Source organism: Frieseomelitta varia, unplaced genomic scaffold, assembly GCF_011392965.1.
Source record: "Frieseomelitta varia isolate USP_RPSP 00005682 unplaced genomic scaffold, Fvar_1.2 scaffold_787, whole genome shotgun sequence".
In the NCBI taxonomy this organism is placed as follows: domain Eukaryota; kingdom Metazoa; phylum Arthropoda; class Insecta; order Hymenoptera; family Apidae; genus Frieseomelitta; species Frieseomelitta varia.
Window position 1 is genome coordinate 282,424 of NW_025110575.1, and position 15,658 is coordinate 298,081.

The window sequence follows — 15,658 nt, forward strand, 5'->3', positions numbered from 1 at the left end:
TACGCGAATATTTTTAAATTCGACTATATAATTGAGATATTATATATTATTATAGAATTGAGATATTATTGTTCATTATTAATATTGTTCATTAATATTGTTCATTTGTGTATTGAACAATTACAAATTTATTCATCTATTTGGTCTAGACGAAAATTTTCTCTAAACACTGAGAACCATATTAGACAAGAATCAATTATAAATTGAACCATATGCTATATTTATTTAAATATAAATTGAATCATACGTTGTGCGTGTTTGAAATACGACAGAATATTCGAAATTAAACACATGTAAAGAATTAAATTCTTTACATTTCCATCATATTCTAAAAATTTGCAGTCCAACGAGTTAGCCAGAGGCTGCCTAAAAAAAAAAATTGCATTCGAACGAACGAATTTCCGAGCCTAAATACCCTCTTTTATTCAAGAATTAAAATTCCTCCCTACGAAACTTTCACTGTGAAAACATCCTCTCTTCCCTTGAGCTTCCATCGTCGAAAGAGCGCCGTGGGAAAGACGATATCAAAAAATTGGTTTAATCACGAGTCGCAATTAAAGGATGATAACGGGTTGGTAGGATGGATAGATGGATGGATGGACGGTGGAACGAGGGGGTGGTCGGGCGGGCGGGCGGGCGGGCGAGTGCCGCGCGAAGACGAGCAAAAAGGGAGCAAGGCAGGAGCGTAAACAAGGGGGAATGCAACGTGGGGGTGGATGGCGGAGAACGAGACGGCAACACACGCGCTCATGCGCGCCTGGAACCCCGCCCTGTCGCTTCGGACGAAAGCTTGTCCCGTCGAGGACTCTCGGTCGAGTTTCGGCGAGTAGTCACGCTTTAACTCGCGATCCGCGAGGCGGATGCTACACGGGACGCGAGTTCGCAGGTGCGCCCAGATGTAACCACGCAACGAGAAGGCTTGGAAGCAGGAAAAGCTGGTCGATCCTTGGCTCCTGCAACCTGTGCCGGAAATAGCACGCACGCGGACGGACGGAGAGCCGTGGTTCTGAGCCGGTGGCGAAGCTTAGAAGTTAGGCCAGGAGGCAGGTGTAGGTGTCAGGTGGAGGTCGTAGGCAGATGTGTCGGGGTGTTTATCAAGCATCGAGCTGTTCTTTTCGTTCGACGGTTGCGCGGCTGGCTTGACGACAGAATTTCGCCGTTCCGTCGAGGAACACTTGTGGATCGTGGCGAGTAACATACGCGACACACACACATGCACACACACACACATACACACACACACATACACATAGACACAGGGGTGCGTTATTTCTAAATGTAAGATCAGGGAATCGTTCGTCTCGCCGCTTTTGGATACGCGTGTTCGGCCGCTCGAATCGGCTAAGGTAAATACCGGAGTGTGCGAGATTTCTAGGTCAACAGGCAGCGGCCAGAGGCAACCAGTTGCGGGTGTAATCGTTCTTGTAACCGAAGCCAAACGCAAGGGAATACTATGGTCATTGTTGGGTGAAACAGACGGAGGGATAGAAGGGGCTCGTTGGCGATAATCTAGCCGGTTGGCCAATAAACGTCAGAGATAACAGAAGACGGGGGAGGATTTATTTATAAGAAGTGTCGAGGAGAGAGCGACAGGGGAGAGAAGAGGGTTCCTGTTGTTCGTTAAGGTCACGTCGCTGGTGATCGGATTTCCTTGATTACGGTTACGGTATCGACGCGAGGAGACAGCGGCTGTGTGTTCTTTCTCGCTTCGGTGGAGGAAAGCAAGAAAACTTCGATCAATCTGGGACGAACGAGGCGGGACGTGTTATCCTTCGTTTCTCGCGTCCTGTACGCGACTTTTGTTTGATTAAAACGCCAATGCCAATAGCGGATCTGTCGTCGATTTTCGTTAAGTGGAATGATTCTTAGACGATTGTATCTGTTCGTTGGATATTAATCGAGAATAATTGAACGAAAGGAAGAAGCAAGAGAACAAGGAAGAAATTAGCAAGAAAATCGAAACCAGTTGGATTATTATTATTATTATTATGGAAAATGACTAGTCGATCGGACTTTCTATCGTGTTTTTAAATATCTTTATTCGTCTTATTCGACGTTGGCCGATCAGAGGAGAGTGTCTGCAAAAGTGAACGAACATCACCACGACCTAATTAAGTTATTTTGTTAACGATTACGAGTGTCGTCGATTACGCGATAGATGATCGAGTGATAATTACCCACGGTGGCGGATCGGAGCGGATAGGAGTGCTTAGCTCAAAGATAACGGCCTTGAAACTTTTCCACGCGCGGATCGGAAGACCCGAGCTAGGCGAGATGCTCTATGCCCGACACAGCGTGACTACAGCTAAAAGGTCGTGATCGATCGACTTACTTCGATGGCCTAAAAGAACTTTAAACGTGCAAGGTCATTATGCATAGCGATAAAACGGGGACGTTGTAAAGTGCTGACAAGTCGGTCGGTTCGTTCGACTGTTACCACCGACACCGGCCATTTCGTTCGAAATAATACGCACACACACATACACACACACACACGCACACTCGACGAGTCATCTGTTATACTTCTATTAGCGTCCAGTATCAGTAAGAACACAGTAACAGTAACAGTCTCGATAGAAGAACGCGGTGCCCTGGTTGGAACAGGTCAGATGAGGCGATAGTCGATCCGCGCGATGTCGTGCGAAGGATACGTAACCTTGGATCGAGAAGATACTGACATTCGCGAGATGTGCCACGCACATCGCTCGAGCTCGTTCGAGTTCTCGCAGTGTTTCCACGAGACTTCGCAGACATCGTCGCGTTTGACGGAGCGACGATAACGGAGGATCGCTTCGCATCAGGATCCAGCCGTGTATCTATTCTCGTGTCATCTATGATGATCGTTGGATCGTTCACCGAACTCCACCCTGAAAGCCAAACGTGAGCGTCGGACTCGACAGAGTCAACGGAACCAATTTGTACATCCTCGTTTCCACATGGTTCTAAACGTCGACCTAAACAGCCTAGAACCTCAGGTGGATCAACAAAGGGTGATCCTCGATACTCGCTGCTAACTAACTAACGCTTCTAGATTGGAGCAACCACTAGACCAGTGGGAAGCCGAGCGTTGGCCAAATGACGCGGCTCGCTAAATGAGATCACCGATCGAACGATCCAGAAAGCTGCTACTTGTGGCCGATGCGAGTGGATGCTCGACGGTCGACATCGCGATCGTGCCAACCCACGAGCAAGTGAACGGACAAAAGCGGCCACGGCCGGCACTCGATGAGTCCTAGTGAAGATAAGGATCGTCGAGTACCCTCGATCGTTTGCCTGGAACGCCCGAAGAAGCTCCGGTTGGCAGCTATCTGAGTGCTCCGAGGTCGGGTGATGCGCGGGAGCAGCTCTGAGCTCCTGCTGGAGGCGAGCTGCGTCCAGTGTCAGAGCGATCATCACGCCGGCCAGCACACCGCCAGGCATCAGCAGCAGCATCAGCTGGGCGAGAAACACGACTTCCAGGAGCGAGAGCTACGTCATCGCAAACTGTTGGAGCTCGGGTTCGGCGCTTCGCGGCGCCGACCGCCACGGCGTACCTGCCGTCAGCGGTTCAACTTCTACGCCACATCGGCGTTGGCATTCGTCGCGACGTCCGGCGGCGCGGCCCTCCTCTTCCTGGTGCCGCTGTACGTCGATCCGGCCATCAGCACTCTGGCCGCCGATTTCTCGCCGGACCCAGTCATCTGCACCACATCCAGGCGCGAGGAGCTCGCTGGTCTATTCAACTGCACCTGGAGCTCCTGCCGCGAGGGATGCACCAGCGACGTCTACAGGTGTACGCACATATACGTCACGTACACGCCATGGAGCAACACCAGCATGAAGAACGACACCGGGGGTAGAAGCGGTTCGGCAAACTCGAGCGGCGCGCACACCTCGACCACCTCTGGTAAGAAACTTTTGTACCGCGGGCTTAGCTTGATAAAAACTCACGCCTGAAGGATAAAATTGGAGCACGGAGTTACTGGGCTATCTGTTGTTTGCTACTGGGCTTACGTAGTTTTGCGTCGTTGCGGGAGATTGATTGATCTTTGAAGATGAAACAGTGTTTCGAGTTAATAAGCCACGAGCGCGTGTACTCTATTTAAAATTGTGCCAATTATCGATGGTTTTCTGTGGTTTCAGTTTTTTATTTTTTATTTCCTTGGGAGGGATATTATAGTGTTGAGGAAGATGCTTGGCTGTTTAAAGAAATTTGTAAATTGTTCCACAGTGGATGATTAAAGTTGAGTAGAGAGATTGCAGTATTTGGTGAAGATAAAAGTTTATAACAATTTTTGTGTGCTTTTTAAGAAATTACTCTCCTCTATGTTTACAGTATACAGTGGCTACTAAATATCGTTTCACACTGTTTTTCTGTTTGAGTGCAAATATTTGATACTACGGAAATGAAGCTCAGAGCCAGATGAAAACATGTTTCATTATTACCTACTTTTTGTAGCCACTGTACTTGGCTAGAATTAACAACAATAAAATTATATTAGATGAAATTTTGAAGTATTCCGTGTATTTGAAAATTTATCGTGTCGAATTAGAAAAATTGAGTCTCGATGAAATTTGTACGACGTAATCTGCTTAAAAACCTAAATTTCTTTTCTCCACGGATGGTATTACGCGATAACGATATAATCTCTCCGTCAAAGTTGCCATACTGTCGCGACTTTAAATCTTATTAAATTCTTCTTCCTGTTTTCGAGCAGACACGTCAGAACGTTGCTGCTTTCGTGTAGAAAGTTTCTTTATATCTATTCTCTCATTCGACGAGATATATCGGGGCACATAAAAATTCGAAGTTCGGAACACGGATGCACATTCTTCGAGTGAATTTTTGCAGCAGAGGAGATAGTTTGTATACCATAAATTATTTTAGACATCTAATTTTCAAGTTGTACAGTGTTGTATTCATCGTGGAATATATTTGTTTCATCAGTGAGAAATCCTTTCACCTCGTTATAAAATTGGATTTATTTTTTCATTTGAATTAATCTACTTCCTGCAAATTTTTTTAATTTAATTAATCATGCATGTGTTTAATTTAAAAAAAAAACACACACACACACGCACACTTTACTTTTGTTCATTGTCGTAGGTAATAGCAAGTTCGAAGACGAATTCAAAAATTTATTATATTGCTATCTGTTAAGTTTTAACATTTTTTTTCTATCCTTGTGTAAAATTGATCAATGTGGTTTCCGAACACCAAACTCTAGTATTTAACAAGAACTCTAGTCTTCTTTCTACTATCATCTGGTTGTTTATCTTTGTGCATCGTTGCTAAACTTCGCACTTGCATTCATTCTTTATTATAATCGTATGAGGACATAAGAGCGTATAAGGCGTATAAAATTTACATCACGCAAATCCATAGTCGCTCCATTTGGTGCTCGTGCTTATCGTTAATCTTGCAAGTTTGCACCTCTTTAACTCGACCGCGTTACAAAATCGATATTATCGACGTTTGTTTCGCTGAGTTAACGGAATACTCATTGTTGTTGAAGATTGTCTGCGAAGATGTAGGATTTTTCTGTTTCCCGCTACTTTCTAATTCGTCGACGAAGTTTCCTCTTGAATGTTTCACAAGCTAAGTCAGCGTGACATTTCGTAAATTTCCAGAAAGATTGTTTGTTCATTGGGAAATTCTCAAACAGTCTACAAAAAAATCTTTAGCTTATAGTTGTTCGTCAAAGATTTTCGAAACTTTACTACGAGAACGCAAGGCGTTCATAATTAAAAGTAGTCAGAATTTCTGAAAGCACTGTAAAGCTTTCAAAGTAATATGAATTGCATTTATACATTTAAATTAGATTAGATTAAATCTTCAAGAATTAAAATTGGAAATATCATTGACTGTGACGTCTCGGAAAAATCGGAAAATAATTACAACGACTTGTGCAATACATCGATGTTTAATGAAACTAGTAATTAAATTTTGCACAAGTTCTCCATTAAAAACACATGAAAATTGCATTATAATTTAATAAAGCAGTTCCAACGTACGTTTCAATTTATTCCTTGTCCTTGTTAAATACACAGTATCATTTTCAAGAAATGTCTTCTTTTATCACTGTGTAGTATCTCAGCTTAGATCGTACCCAACTGTTCGCTACCATTTGTGAATTAAATACGAATTAAATACGAAAAATAGGAAATAAGAGATTAGACTAGTTAAAGATAGTAAGAACAAAATTTTCTTCGACGTAATAAAAGAAAAAAAAAAAAAAAATGATACAGATGTAAAAAAAAAAATTAATAACAGTAAATAAATAAAAAAACATATTCTGTAATATTGTAATAATTTCAACAGTGCCAACGCCAGGCGACGTGGAGGCGGTGCTGCTGGTGAACATCAAAGGTTGCGGCTATCCGCCGATCGTCGACTGCGAGAATTTCACCCGCGAACTGGGCTACGAAGGCGCGAAATTCCCCTGCCATTACAGCCGCGTGAACGGCAGCATAGTGATGGCGAACTATAACCGCGAGGCGCAGGTCACCACCATCATACACTTCTTCGCGGCGCCTTTCGTAGTGACTCTCGCGACCAGCGTCGCTCTGTGTGTGATGCACTGTGACTGCAGGTGCAGTCCACCGCCACGGCATTCGTCGCGAGGAATCAGAAGAGGCAGGGGCAACGATCTCAGGTAACGTGACATTGAATAAGGTTCGATAAAACCATCCAGCGTCGCTGTACAGCGATTGTCTCGTCTGTTCCGGATCGACTTTCGGAATTGGACGAATTAGATAATTGGAAGAATGCTCGATTGTCGATAGTCGATGTTTCGAGTCGGTGAGTTATGATTTCTCGAGAGGGCAGCGGTTTCTATTTCGTGGTTATTCTTTCCGTTATTTGGAGATAATTTTGTTTACCAAAGTTTTTGGTATTGTTAATAAACATAAGTAATAAATATAACAAATATTGGGACGCGTTTAGAATCGGGATGATTAGAGGATGATATAAAATTGATGTACAGAGTTTGATGAGAAAATATCACTAGAAAATATTACTTTTGTATCACATATTTCTATTGGTAGTAGATTTCAATTTGGCAGTGAAAAATGTTGCAAAGATACTGTAATTTAAGTAATCTGTCAGCTAATAATATCTTGAGAGTCGGTATCATCAAAATATTCTAGGGACTAGAATAAAATAAAAGAGACAGAGAACAATATTCAAAGTTGCAGTTCAACTTCGCAACATCACCGAGCAAAAGGAGTGAAAAATTCGTGCATTAAATCTAACCGTCTCAACTTTACACATTCGAATATTCTACCATCATTTGTTAATTACATAAATTACTTAGTTAACAACAGAAGTGTGGGTCTCGGCTCGACGAAAGTTGGGAGATACAGGACTAGATCTTAAAAAATTTTCGAGGGGGTGAGCACGATTGGAATGTCATCGTAGACCGTACGCTTTATTATTCATCGAGTCGGTGTTTGAAGAACGCGTTTCCTTCGATGGATTGACGACCATCAACGAAGACGTGATATCTTTCTTCTTCCTGTTAGTTTCTACTAGCTTTTTGAGACTTTTCAAGATTTTTGAATTCAGATTGCCACGATTGTTGGGTCTCTGAAATTCGAAGGAAGTTGGAGACGTCTTGTTTCAAAGGAAAGTGAAGGCTGTCGAAGGTATTTCCCTCTCGGGAGAGCGGTTGGTCCGGGAATTGCGATGTGCAACGTGAATATAAAGTTGAATTCAGACGTTCGGTCCGTGGTTAGAGAATGAAGTGGTTTATTAGCGTTGGTTATCAAACAAATCCTGCTCGAGTAAATATGATTGTTCAAACATCAAGACTGACTTGCTTTCATTTACGGTACGTCGTGCGCAAATAAGGGGAATGATTACTTGCAAAACAAACGTGGGTGAGTAACGAGGATATTTCGCGTGCACGACGAGAGTTTCCTTCGGTTTCAGCGAAATTTGAAAAGAATTCCCATGTATGCACATTTAGAAAAATCACGAATCTTTCGATGTATTAAAAATACTTAATAATGTGTTGACGTATCTGTTAAAATATAATTTTCTACTCAATTTTGAAATGTTTCCTTGGAGATATATTTTTCGATTCTTAGATTATTATTTTATGAACGGGAGGGAGGCAACATAAAATGCTTAATTAAAATAAAACTTATGGTTCTTCGCTGTTCTCCGTGAAAACTAAAAGAAGCACGAAACCGCTAGGATTTATTTGTCTCATACGTTTTTTCATTGCATTCAGGTGTCCGGCTTCTAACGTTCGCGAAAACGTGACAGGAATACATTCGACTAAATCCTTTGATTGGTAAACGTCGAATGAAACCGTTTCAAACTGTTTCGTTCGATTAAACGTGGCAACCAAAAAAAAAAAAAAAAAAAAAAAGAAAAAAAGAGAAAGGAATTCGCTTATAAAGGGCATCGATCGAATCACTGTTGGTGATTGAGCGTTAGATTTGGAATTTCGTCGACCTACTGGTGGATTTACTGCGACGAGAAATCGTGATCGTACTAACGATGAAGCAACGTATCGAGGACAGAAGGTAATAGGAAGGTGTTTCTTCGTTAGATGAAAATTGCTCGGACAATTTTCGAAATAATCCTCCTTTGCTGGTAAATGAAAGGAATTTCTGATATCGAGGTGATGAAAAATATTACGTATGGATGCTCATATATTTGTGAGAAATTTAAAAGCTCAGAAATACACAGAATGTTCGGAATAAAAAATAATTGTACAATATTTAATAAGCGAAGCGTTTCTAGTACAGTTTCTGTACTTGTATTTATTATTTAAAGCGACACTGAAAGCAGTTTCATAGCATTTAGAAAGATTAAAAAGAAGCAAACATCTCGACCTTCAAGTTTAGAAATATTTCAACTTTAAAAACATCGGGAAATACGAAATGAAATGAAAAAAGTATTGATTCATTAGCTTCTATCTGACTGACAGACGCTTGCCGTTGATATATTTATTTCTTCTCTACTTGCAAGTTGAAGCAGTCGCGATGAATTGAAATTGGACGAGCGTGTTGATGTTATTCAACGTCGCGTGGCTGTAAAATCGTCGAGCCAGATTCGAAGAAACACGGACGTGCATCCTGGAACAGCGTCCTGAATTTCGCAAATGCTCTGCTTGCTTAAAAAAATACGAGCACACGGTCGCGGTTACATATTTAATAACAAAGATACGAGACAGCCTTCATTTTATCGCGAGTGCGCGCGTTATTATGCGGCATCGCGAAAAAAAAAAGAGCACTCAGCACCCCGCTTTAAAGCTCGAGCCTACTCCATTACAGGCCACTGCGTCACTGAGGCCACTTTCCCGTATCTTTCGACTTTTCGACGCCCTTTCTGATGGATTTCCGTCATTCCCCAAATTATTCACCGTATACAATCAACACACTCGTATAATTAAAAGAAAAAAACCACTCGTTTTACGACATACAGAACGAAAATTGCGTATATCAAGTTTTGCGGGGAGCTTTGAGATTTCAATCTTGATAAAATTCTTCTTTCAACGTCTCGAAGAAATAATTAAACGTGTTTTCTAATGAATCTTCTCAATTTTCATAATCATTCGTTCGTTTTACGCTGAAACAAAAGTTCAGTTATACCCCAGTTACGTGCAATTTGAAGATCGGCACAATTGTCAGATTTTGAAAATCCTCAACTTCAAAGGAAAGAGCGAGGAAAAAGAACAAGGTAGAAAGGTTAAAGAAGAATAGGGATAGAAAACTTTGAACTTTTTCACGTTTCCGACAGTACCGCGAGAACCAATTTTCATTGCAGCGCGCAGACAGTGATATAAACAAGTGTAATCCCAAAATCTCATCCTTCAAAAAAAAAGCAGAATTTTTTTAGCACACTTTCTGATTTATGTTAAAATCCGACCGACATAAAGGGAACGAGGCAAATATACGCGCGAATCGCGAGCTCGTAAAATAGTCGCGAGAGTTACACTGCAATGTCAGCATATCATTGCGAAACGACGAAGGGGGAGGATCGTGATATGCCCATTTTAAATGTCGCGAGATCGTTTGCCGAGTATCCGCCGGGCTCATCATGGTCTCTGGCTTGTTATTTTTCTGTCGCGGCTCGTTTGTCATCTTTATAGCTAGCGCTACACTCGTGGTTGAGTGTATTAGAGTGAAACAGGCTGGATGCTCGTACGAAAGGGACGTGCATCTCCAACTTGAACTCGTGGTGATATATCAGGCTCAGATTAATCGAGCAGACTCTATCGGCGCTCCTCTGGCTCTTCCGTTTCCTGCCTCGCTTTTCGTGTCCGCCAAATCCTTCGGCTTATGAACTCATCGCTTTATTTCTGCTGGATAATGTTTGACGAATGAACCTTTCGTTTCTTCGACGGTTCGCGTATCCCTCGGTTACTTCATTTCCATAGAAGTTTACTTGGAAATTTGGATTATTTATCTTTTATTATCTGACAGCAGTATCGACGAATAAAGCATAAAATTTCCATCAGGGGCATTGAAAGCTTTACAACACAACGTAAGCTTTCATTTAAGTTTGTTTTATAAAATATCGTTTACATTTCTAAAATTTCTAACAAAAAGAAAAGTATAGATTGGGCATGATGACAATTTTGGTAGTTCTAGTGTCAATTTCAGATGCAGTGACTAGGAAAATCATTGATATTTATTATGGGTCGTTATATTTATTACAGATGCGAGTATGTTATGTTTTAGTTATTCAGCAATATTTTAAAAATTAAAGTGTAAATTTCTTGAGTGAAGAGTAAAATCTGATTAAAAAGACACTTCTTCATTAGGAAATAAAGATACGTGTCGATACTTTTATGCTTTATTCGTAGTCGTCGTAATTTATTTTTGGGTATCAATTTGACGATAATCGTTTCTTAATGTCGATACAACGGTGAAGAATAAATGTAAAGGAAAGATGAATTCTACATCTTCTATATCTTCTTCGTTTTTACTGTTAATTGGTCGTGTCTTTATTTAATTGATTCTCCTTTATGACAACATAAGGAAATGAACACATACATTTTCTTCATACATTTCTCTTTATCTTCAGTAGTAATGGAATATTAACAGCAAGTAACAGTTAAGTTATTTCATTATTCAATTACATAAATCGCCAAACGTCTCTATCCCCGACAGCAACGGAAATAATTCAAACGAAATAAAGTTGAGACGACTCTCTAATGGAAAAAGTGCCTCGACTCGCCAGCCTTAAATCCAAATCTCATACCGTCCAATATCCCCCCGTTATTTCTCGAAATACCGTCCACTGGCGCTTGTAGGTTGTCCTAAAATTCACGCGACGTGCACGGATCCATTGTTGAAACCCGATATTCCACAGTTTTTCTTCGCTTATCTCGCCTTCACTTCGAAGGAGAAGCTGTGAACCAATAAATTTTCACGGCTGTTTCACGGATCGACGCTCGAGCGCAGAAATCCTGCCAAGGCGAAGAGCTCTGCGTCGAGCGGGTACGAACTTTTATTGGGTCGGAGAGGCCGTTTCGCCCGTCAACTAATCAAGCTTTCTCGCGAGAAGTCTGCCTTTGAAGCACACCTGGCCAATGATGTTTCGAAACGCACGGGAAGCTCCTTTAGGAAAGGAAGCGTGAAACGTTCGGGAACTTTTAATTGGAGTGCCGGCTCGGAAAAGGGTCATGAATCGTTGCCGCGACGAGGATGAGGCCGGGAATTCGTTTCGACCGCGTTGGGACACTATACGCTCGAGTATGTCATCCGCAAAAATGCGGCAGGACTGTAGAAGTTCCGGGAACATGTTGGATTCCCTCGAACGTGAGGGAACAGCGTGACTCTGCTCGTCGTTTTGGACAGTTTTGCTCCTGGCGTTGGAATTCTTTGAAGCCGAGTTGTCACAGATCGTTTTACGACAGCGTCGAATGCTTCTCTCTTTCACTGAAAAATTTTCGAATGGCCTTTCGAAAGAAGTTACCGATACTTTGGAATTGTTCTTCCGATAGTTTCAAGGCTACTTTGGTCTTACGCTCACTTGTTGATTGTTATATGAATATAGGCAATGCAACGATATTGTAATTTTTAAATCATCGAATTACGATAAACACGTTATTTAATTGACATTAATATTTTTTTAATAATTTGATAATATTAATTTCAAATTCTATAACACCAACTTCACGTTTTATAATATTGATTTTAAATTTTATAATATTTCTTTAATAGTTTAATAGTTGATGCTTCTGTACTAGTAAACGAGGAAAGTAAAAATAATTTAATTATTTTGCTCCTAAATTTTACGTACGATCAAACAGAGGAGGTCGAATCTTCATGGATACGTAGATTGAATAAAAGATATTTTAAAAATTATTGCAGATCACAGGTTTCGTGTCGTTAATGTTTTATTACTCTTCAATTTTTATAAGTGATGGCGTATATAGAAACTTACAAACTTCTTTGCGATAAGAAGACTGATTTTCGAAAAAAATTTAATCGTTTCCAGCGAGCTGCTGGAATTCTGTTATTTCTGAACACGAAGTAGTCGCAACAAAGTAATAATTAGCAGCTGCAAAGGGAATACGGACTAGCGGATAGTCGAAAAGTTTATGCAAGTTTAACTTTACAGTTGAATCTATCCCCTTTGCTCTTCCCCACCCTCTTTTGTTCTCTTTGTTTTTGATTAACATTATTCTGGTAATAAACAGCTTGTTCTCAGCGTACAAAGTAATTGAGGATCGTGTATACTGCTTTAGAACGTGAGAACGTTGTCTGATGGTGTTATCTAATCTCTATGGTATGTTTGCTACGTTACACTAATTTTATTTGTGAAACAGTTATACGTTTTAAAGAAAAATTGCGTCAGAAAGTAGCGTACTTGCTACTTATTTATATAAGACAATTATTTATAATTATACTCATTTTGTGCAACATCTCAGTAATTTATCCATAACACCAACTCTCGTGTTTCTATCTAGAAAATAAATTTACAGAATTGAATACTACTCATAATTTTAAATAATAATCGTCCTTTTCTTCTGAAAATATATTCATTTTTCTACAGTAATTGTTATTCGCTTGAAATATTAATTTCTTGACACCGTGACAAACCTTCACGCTCTCCTCGAAATGAAATAACAACAAACGAAATAACGTTATCCCAAAGAAGGCATTCATTTTCAAACAACAATTAATAAAATGAAACTCTCCAACAAGCCTTTCACAGTATCAGTCGTATCTATACATATCTATAAATCGTCAAACGATAGTTTTATTCTGAAAACTATTCAACAAGTCTCTTGCGAAATCGGCTGCCGCATTTCCCTTCAGAGGAATTGACTCGAGCATCCACTGCGAAAAAAGAAAGCGTCCCTTCTCCTCGAACAGGAACCGACGTTGAAAAACGTAACTCGAGCGTATTCTCCAAGGGAACCACCTCCCTTTCCTCAAGTTAGGAGGAAAGTACTTAGAAAACTGCATCGAAGAAACGCGCGCCCTCCCTCCTCTCCCTTAATCGACAGTTCCATTTCCTCTTCCCATATCCATATTACACCTTACAATACGAGCTATTCGATATCCTTCTATATAGCTTGCGCTCAACCTGCGAAATTACGGTTTCGATCAAACTGAATCAGTTTCACGGCGTGGCTTCGAGGCCGCTCGCACTTGCACGTTTACCTGCGCACAGGGAAATGCGGTTACACAGGCGAACGTTTTACCCGTGCACATTTTTATATATATATATGTATATGTATGTATGAGGTGTTCGGGCTATTGGATCTCAACTTCGCGTAAATGAGAAATTTGCTAAGAAAAATGGGAAAAGAAATGTTTTTAGAAAGAATATACTAAGATGGCTTATTGTTGGATCAGAAATTGTATTGGAAATTAAATACGTAATTTTTCCAGCAAGTGTTAAATTATAGTACAAGTGTCGTTGTACGAAAGAAATCGAAATTATCGAGGAAAAAGTTAATCAAATCTTAAAATTGTAACGTTATAAATCGACGAAATGTTAAAATTATAATTAAAAAATTATAATTAGAATTGAACATAATTTTAAATTTAATACAAAATTAAATATAATTAAAATTTAATATAATTTTAAAAATTATAAATAAATCTTGACGATGTACAGAAAATAGTAGTTGTAAATTTCCGTGAAAAATTGGTTATTTCAAACATCAAAAAATATATATAACCATCATCTACGATGTAAAAATTATAGATTATAGAAAATATTCTAAAAATTGATCCGTCGTAAATTTACGAAAACTCTCAAAAATTGACTCTGGTTTCCTTCTGCTATTCTCGCGAGAAAAACGCTGGGAATTAACGTTCTGTATACACAGCCGAAAACAACCCCAAATTGGAACGCAGTTTCAGACTGGTGTGGCTGGTGGTACGAACGCTTTCGAAGGCAGTTATCTAGCCCGCTGTTAGGCATGATTGTAGTTTAATTACTTCTGACGTAGACTCGCAGATTTATTCGAATCCCAGAGCGAGCACGCGGTACGGAATCGCGTTGATCTTATTTTTCGCGGTAAAACGTTGGAAAATTAATGGGTAGTTGGGTTCTATTGGGGATTGTAAATGTAACAGCTTTGAAAAACACCATTAACCGGCTCAATTCCGTTGTTAATTCGTTGTAAACAGACATGGAGATTTGTTCGAACGCTTCGAAAACTTTTCATTTCGCAACGAAATCGTACCTTTCTCAATTACGTTCGTTGATGAATTTTTTTCTTTTGAAAATAATGTCTCATTGATTATTAAATACGAATTTTTGTTAAATACATCGAACCTGTTTTCTTCGTCTTCGCGAAGAAACTAGTTTGCAGTACTTTATACATTTTTCGTTGTATGACAAATATACGAATAGTACATGTATTTTTTTTTTTTTCGTTCATCTATTCAAATTATTTCATGATTAATTCACGTTTCTTCGAAACATCGTAGTTTGAGTTCACGATTGAGATCGCGGTTTCAAACATTCTCTATTATTCCACTGATGACGTCGCAACAAAAGATTAAAATCAGATATATTTATATTTGTAAAATTCTGCGAATACTCTTTCGAAAGTTCGAATCATAATGTAACCAATCGTCAATGACGGGACCATTCCCAAAATATTTCCATCCACGATAAAATTTAAGCATTCACGTTCATCCGCATGATTGCTTCACCTCCACGCCACAATTACTGAGAATTACACGTTTCCTACAATAGCCAGGCCATAGAGATCCATAGAAGATTGATTATATGGGTTAACGAATCGCCATTGAAATTTCTACGACACCGCGGTGGCTTTGTTTCTCGCGCTGTCCGCCTCGCGAGGAAACATTTCCGTAATATTGTAACGTAACTCCGGCGAGTTCGTTGTCGATCGGCCTGAAACGAAGGAGGGCTGTTGCCGGTGAAAACAATGCGAGACTCGAAATGCGGTCACGGCTCCGTCCTTCTCGAGAACACGGTTTCTTCTCCGCGAGTTCGTCTTCTCGCGCTTTAAAATTATCCAGCCGAGAGGGATGTGTTTCACTCGGATCGCGCCAGTCTCGCCGAGCTGACGTGCAAAGAAAACTCTTGTGGAAGGGAAGATTTCGTAATTTCGAGCGAGTTGACTCTGAGAATCAGGCTTTCGTTTGAACCCGTTGCCGATAAATTATAATTAGCAGACTGCACTTGTGAATTCTCAGGAATTCTAAATCTCCAAACATTTCC

The 15,658-nt window shown here is 40.3% G+C and overlaps 1 protein-coding gene across 3 annotated transcripts in view; it reads left to right on the forward strand.

Annotated features, from left to right (window-relative positions):
• Positions 1-643: 643 nt before the first annotated feature.
• The window catches only part of LOC122535919 (protein tipE), a 62,865-nt gene continuing 47,850 nt past the window's right edge, over positions 644-15,658 (forward strand). For 2 of the 3 annotated variants that reach the window (XM_043667836.1, XM_043667837.1), the window contains exons 1-2: positions 644-3,886; positions 6,302-6,635. In XM_043667836.1, coding sequence (XP_043523771.1) covers positions 3,331-3,886; positions 6,302-6,635 — 890 coding nt within the window. In that variant the 5' untranslated portion in view covers positions 644-3,330. Of the gene's footprint in view, positions 3,887-6,301; positions 6,636-7,295; positions 7,348-15,658 lie in introns of those variants that run through there. The other variant, XM_043667838.1, reaches the window with a different exon arrangement.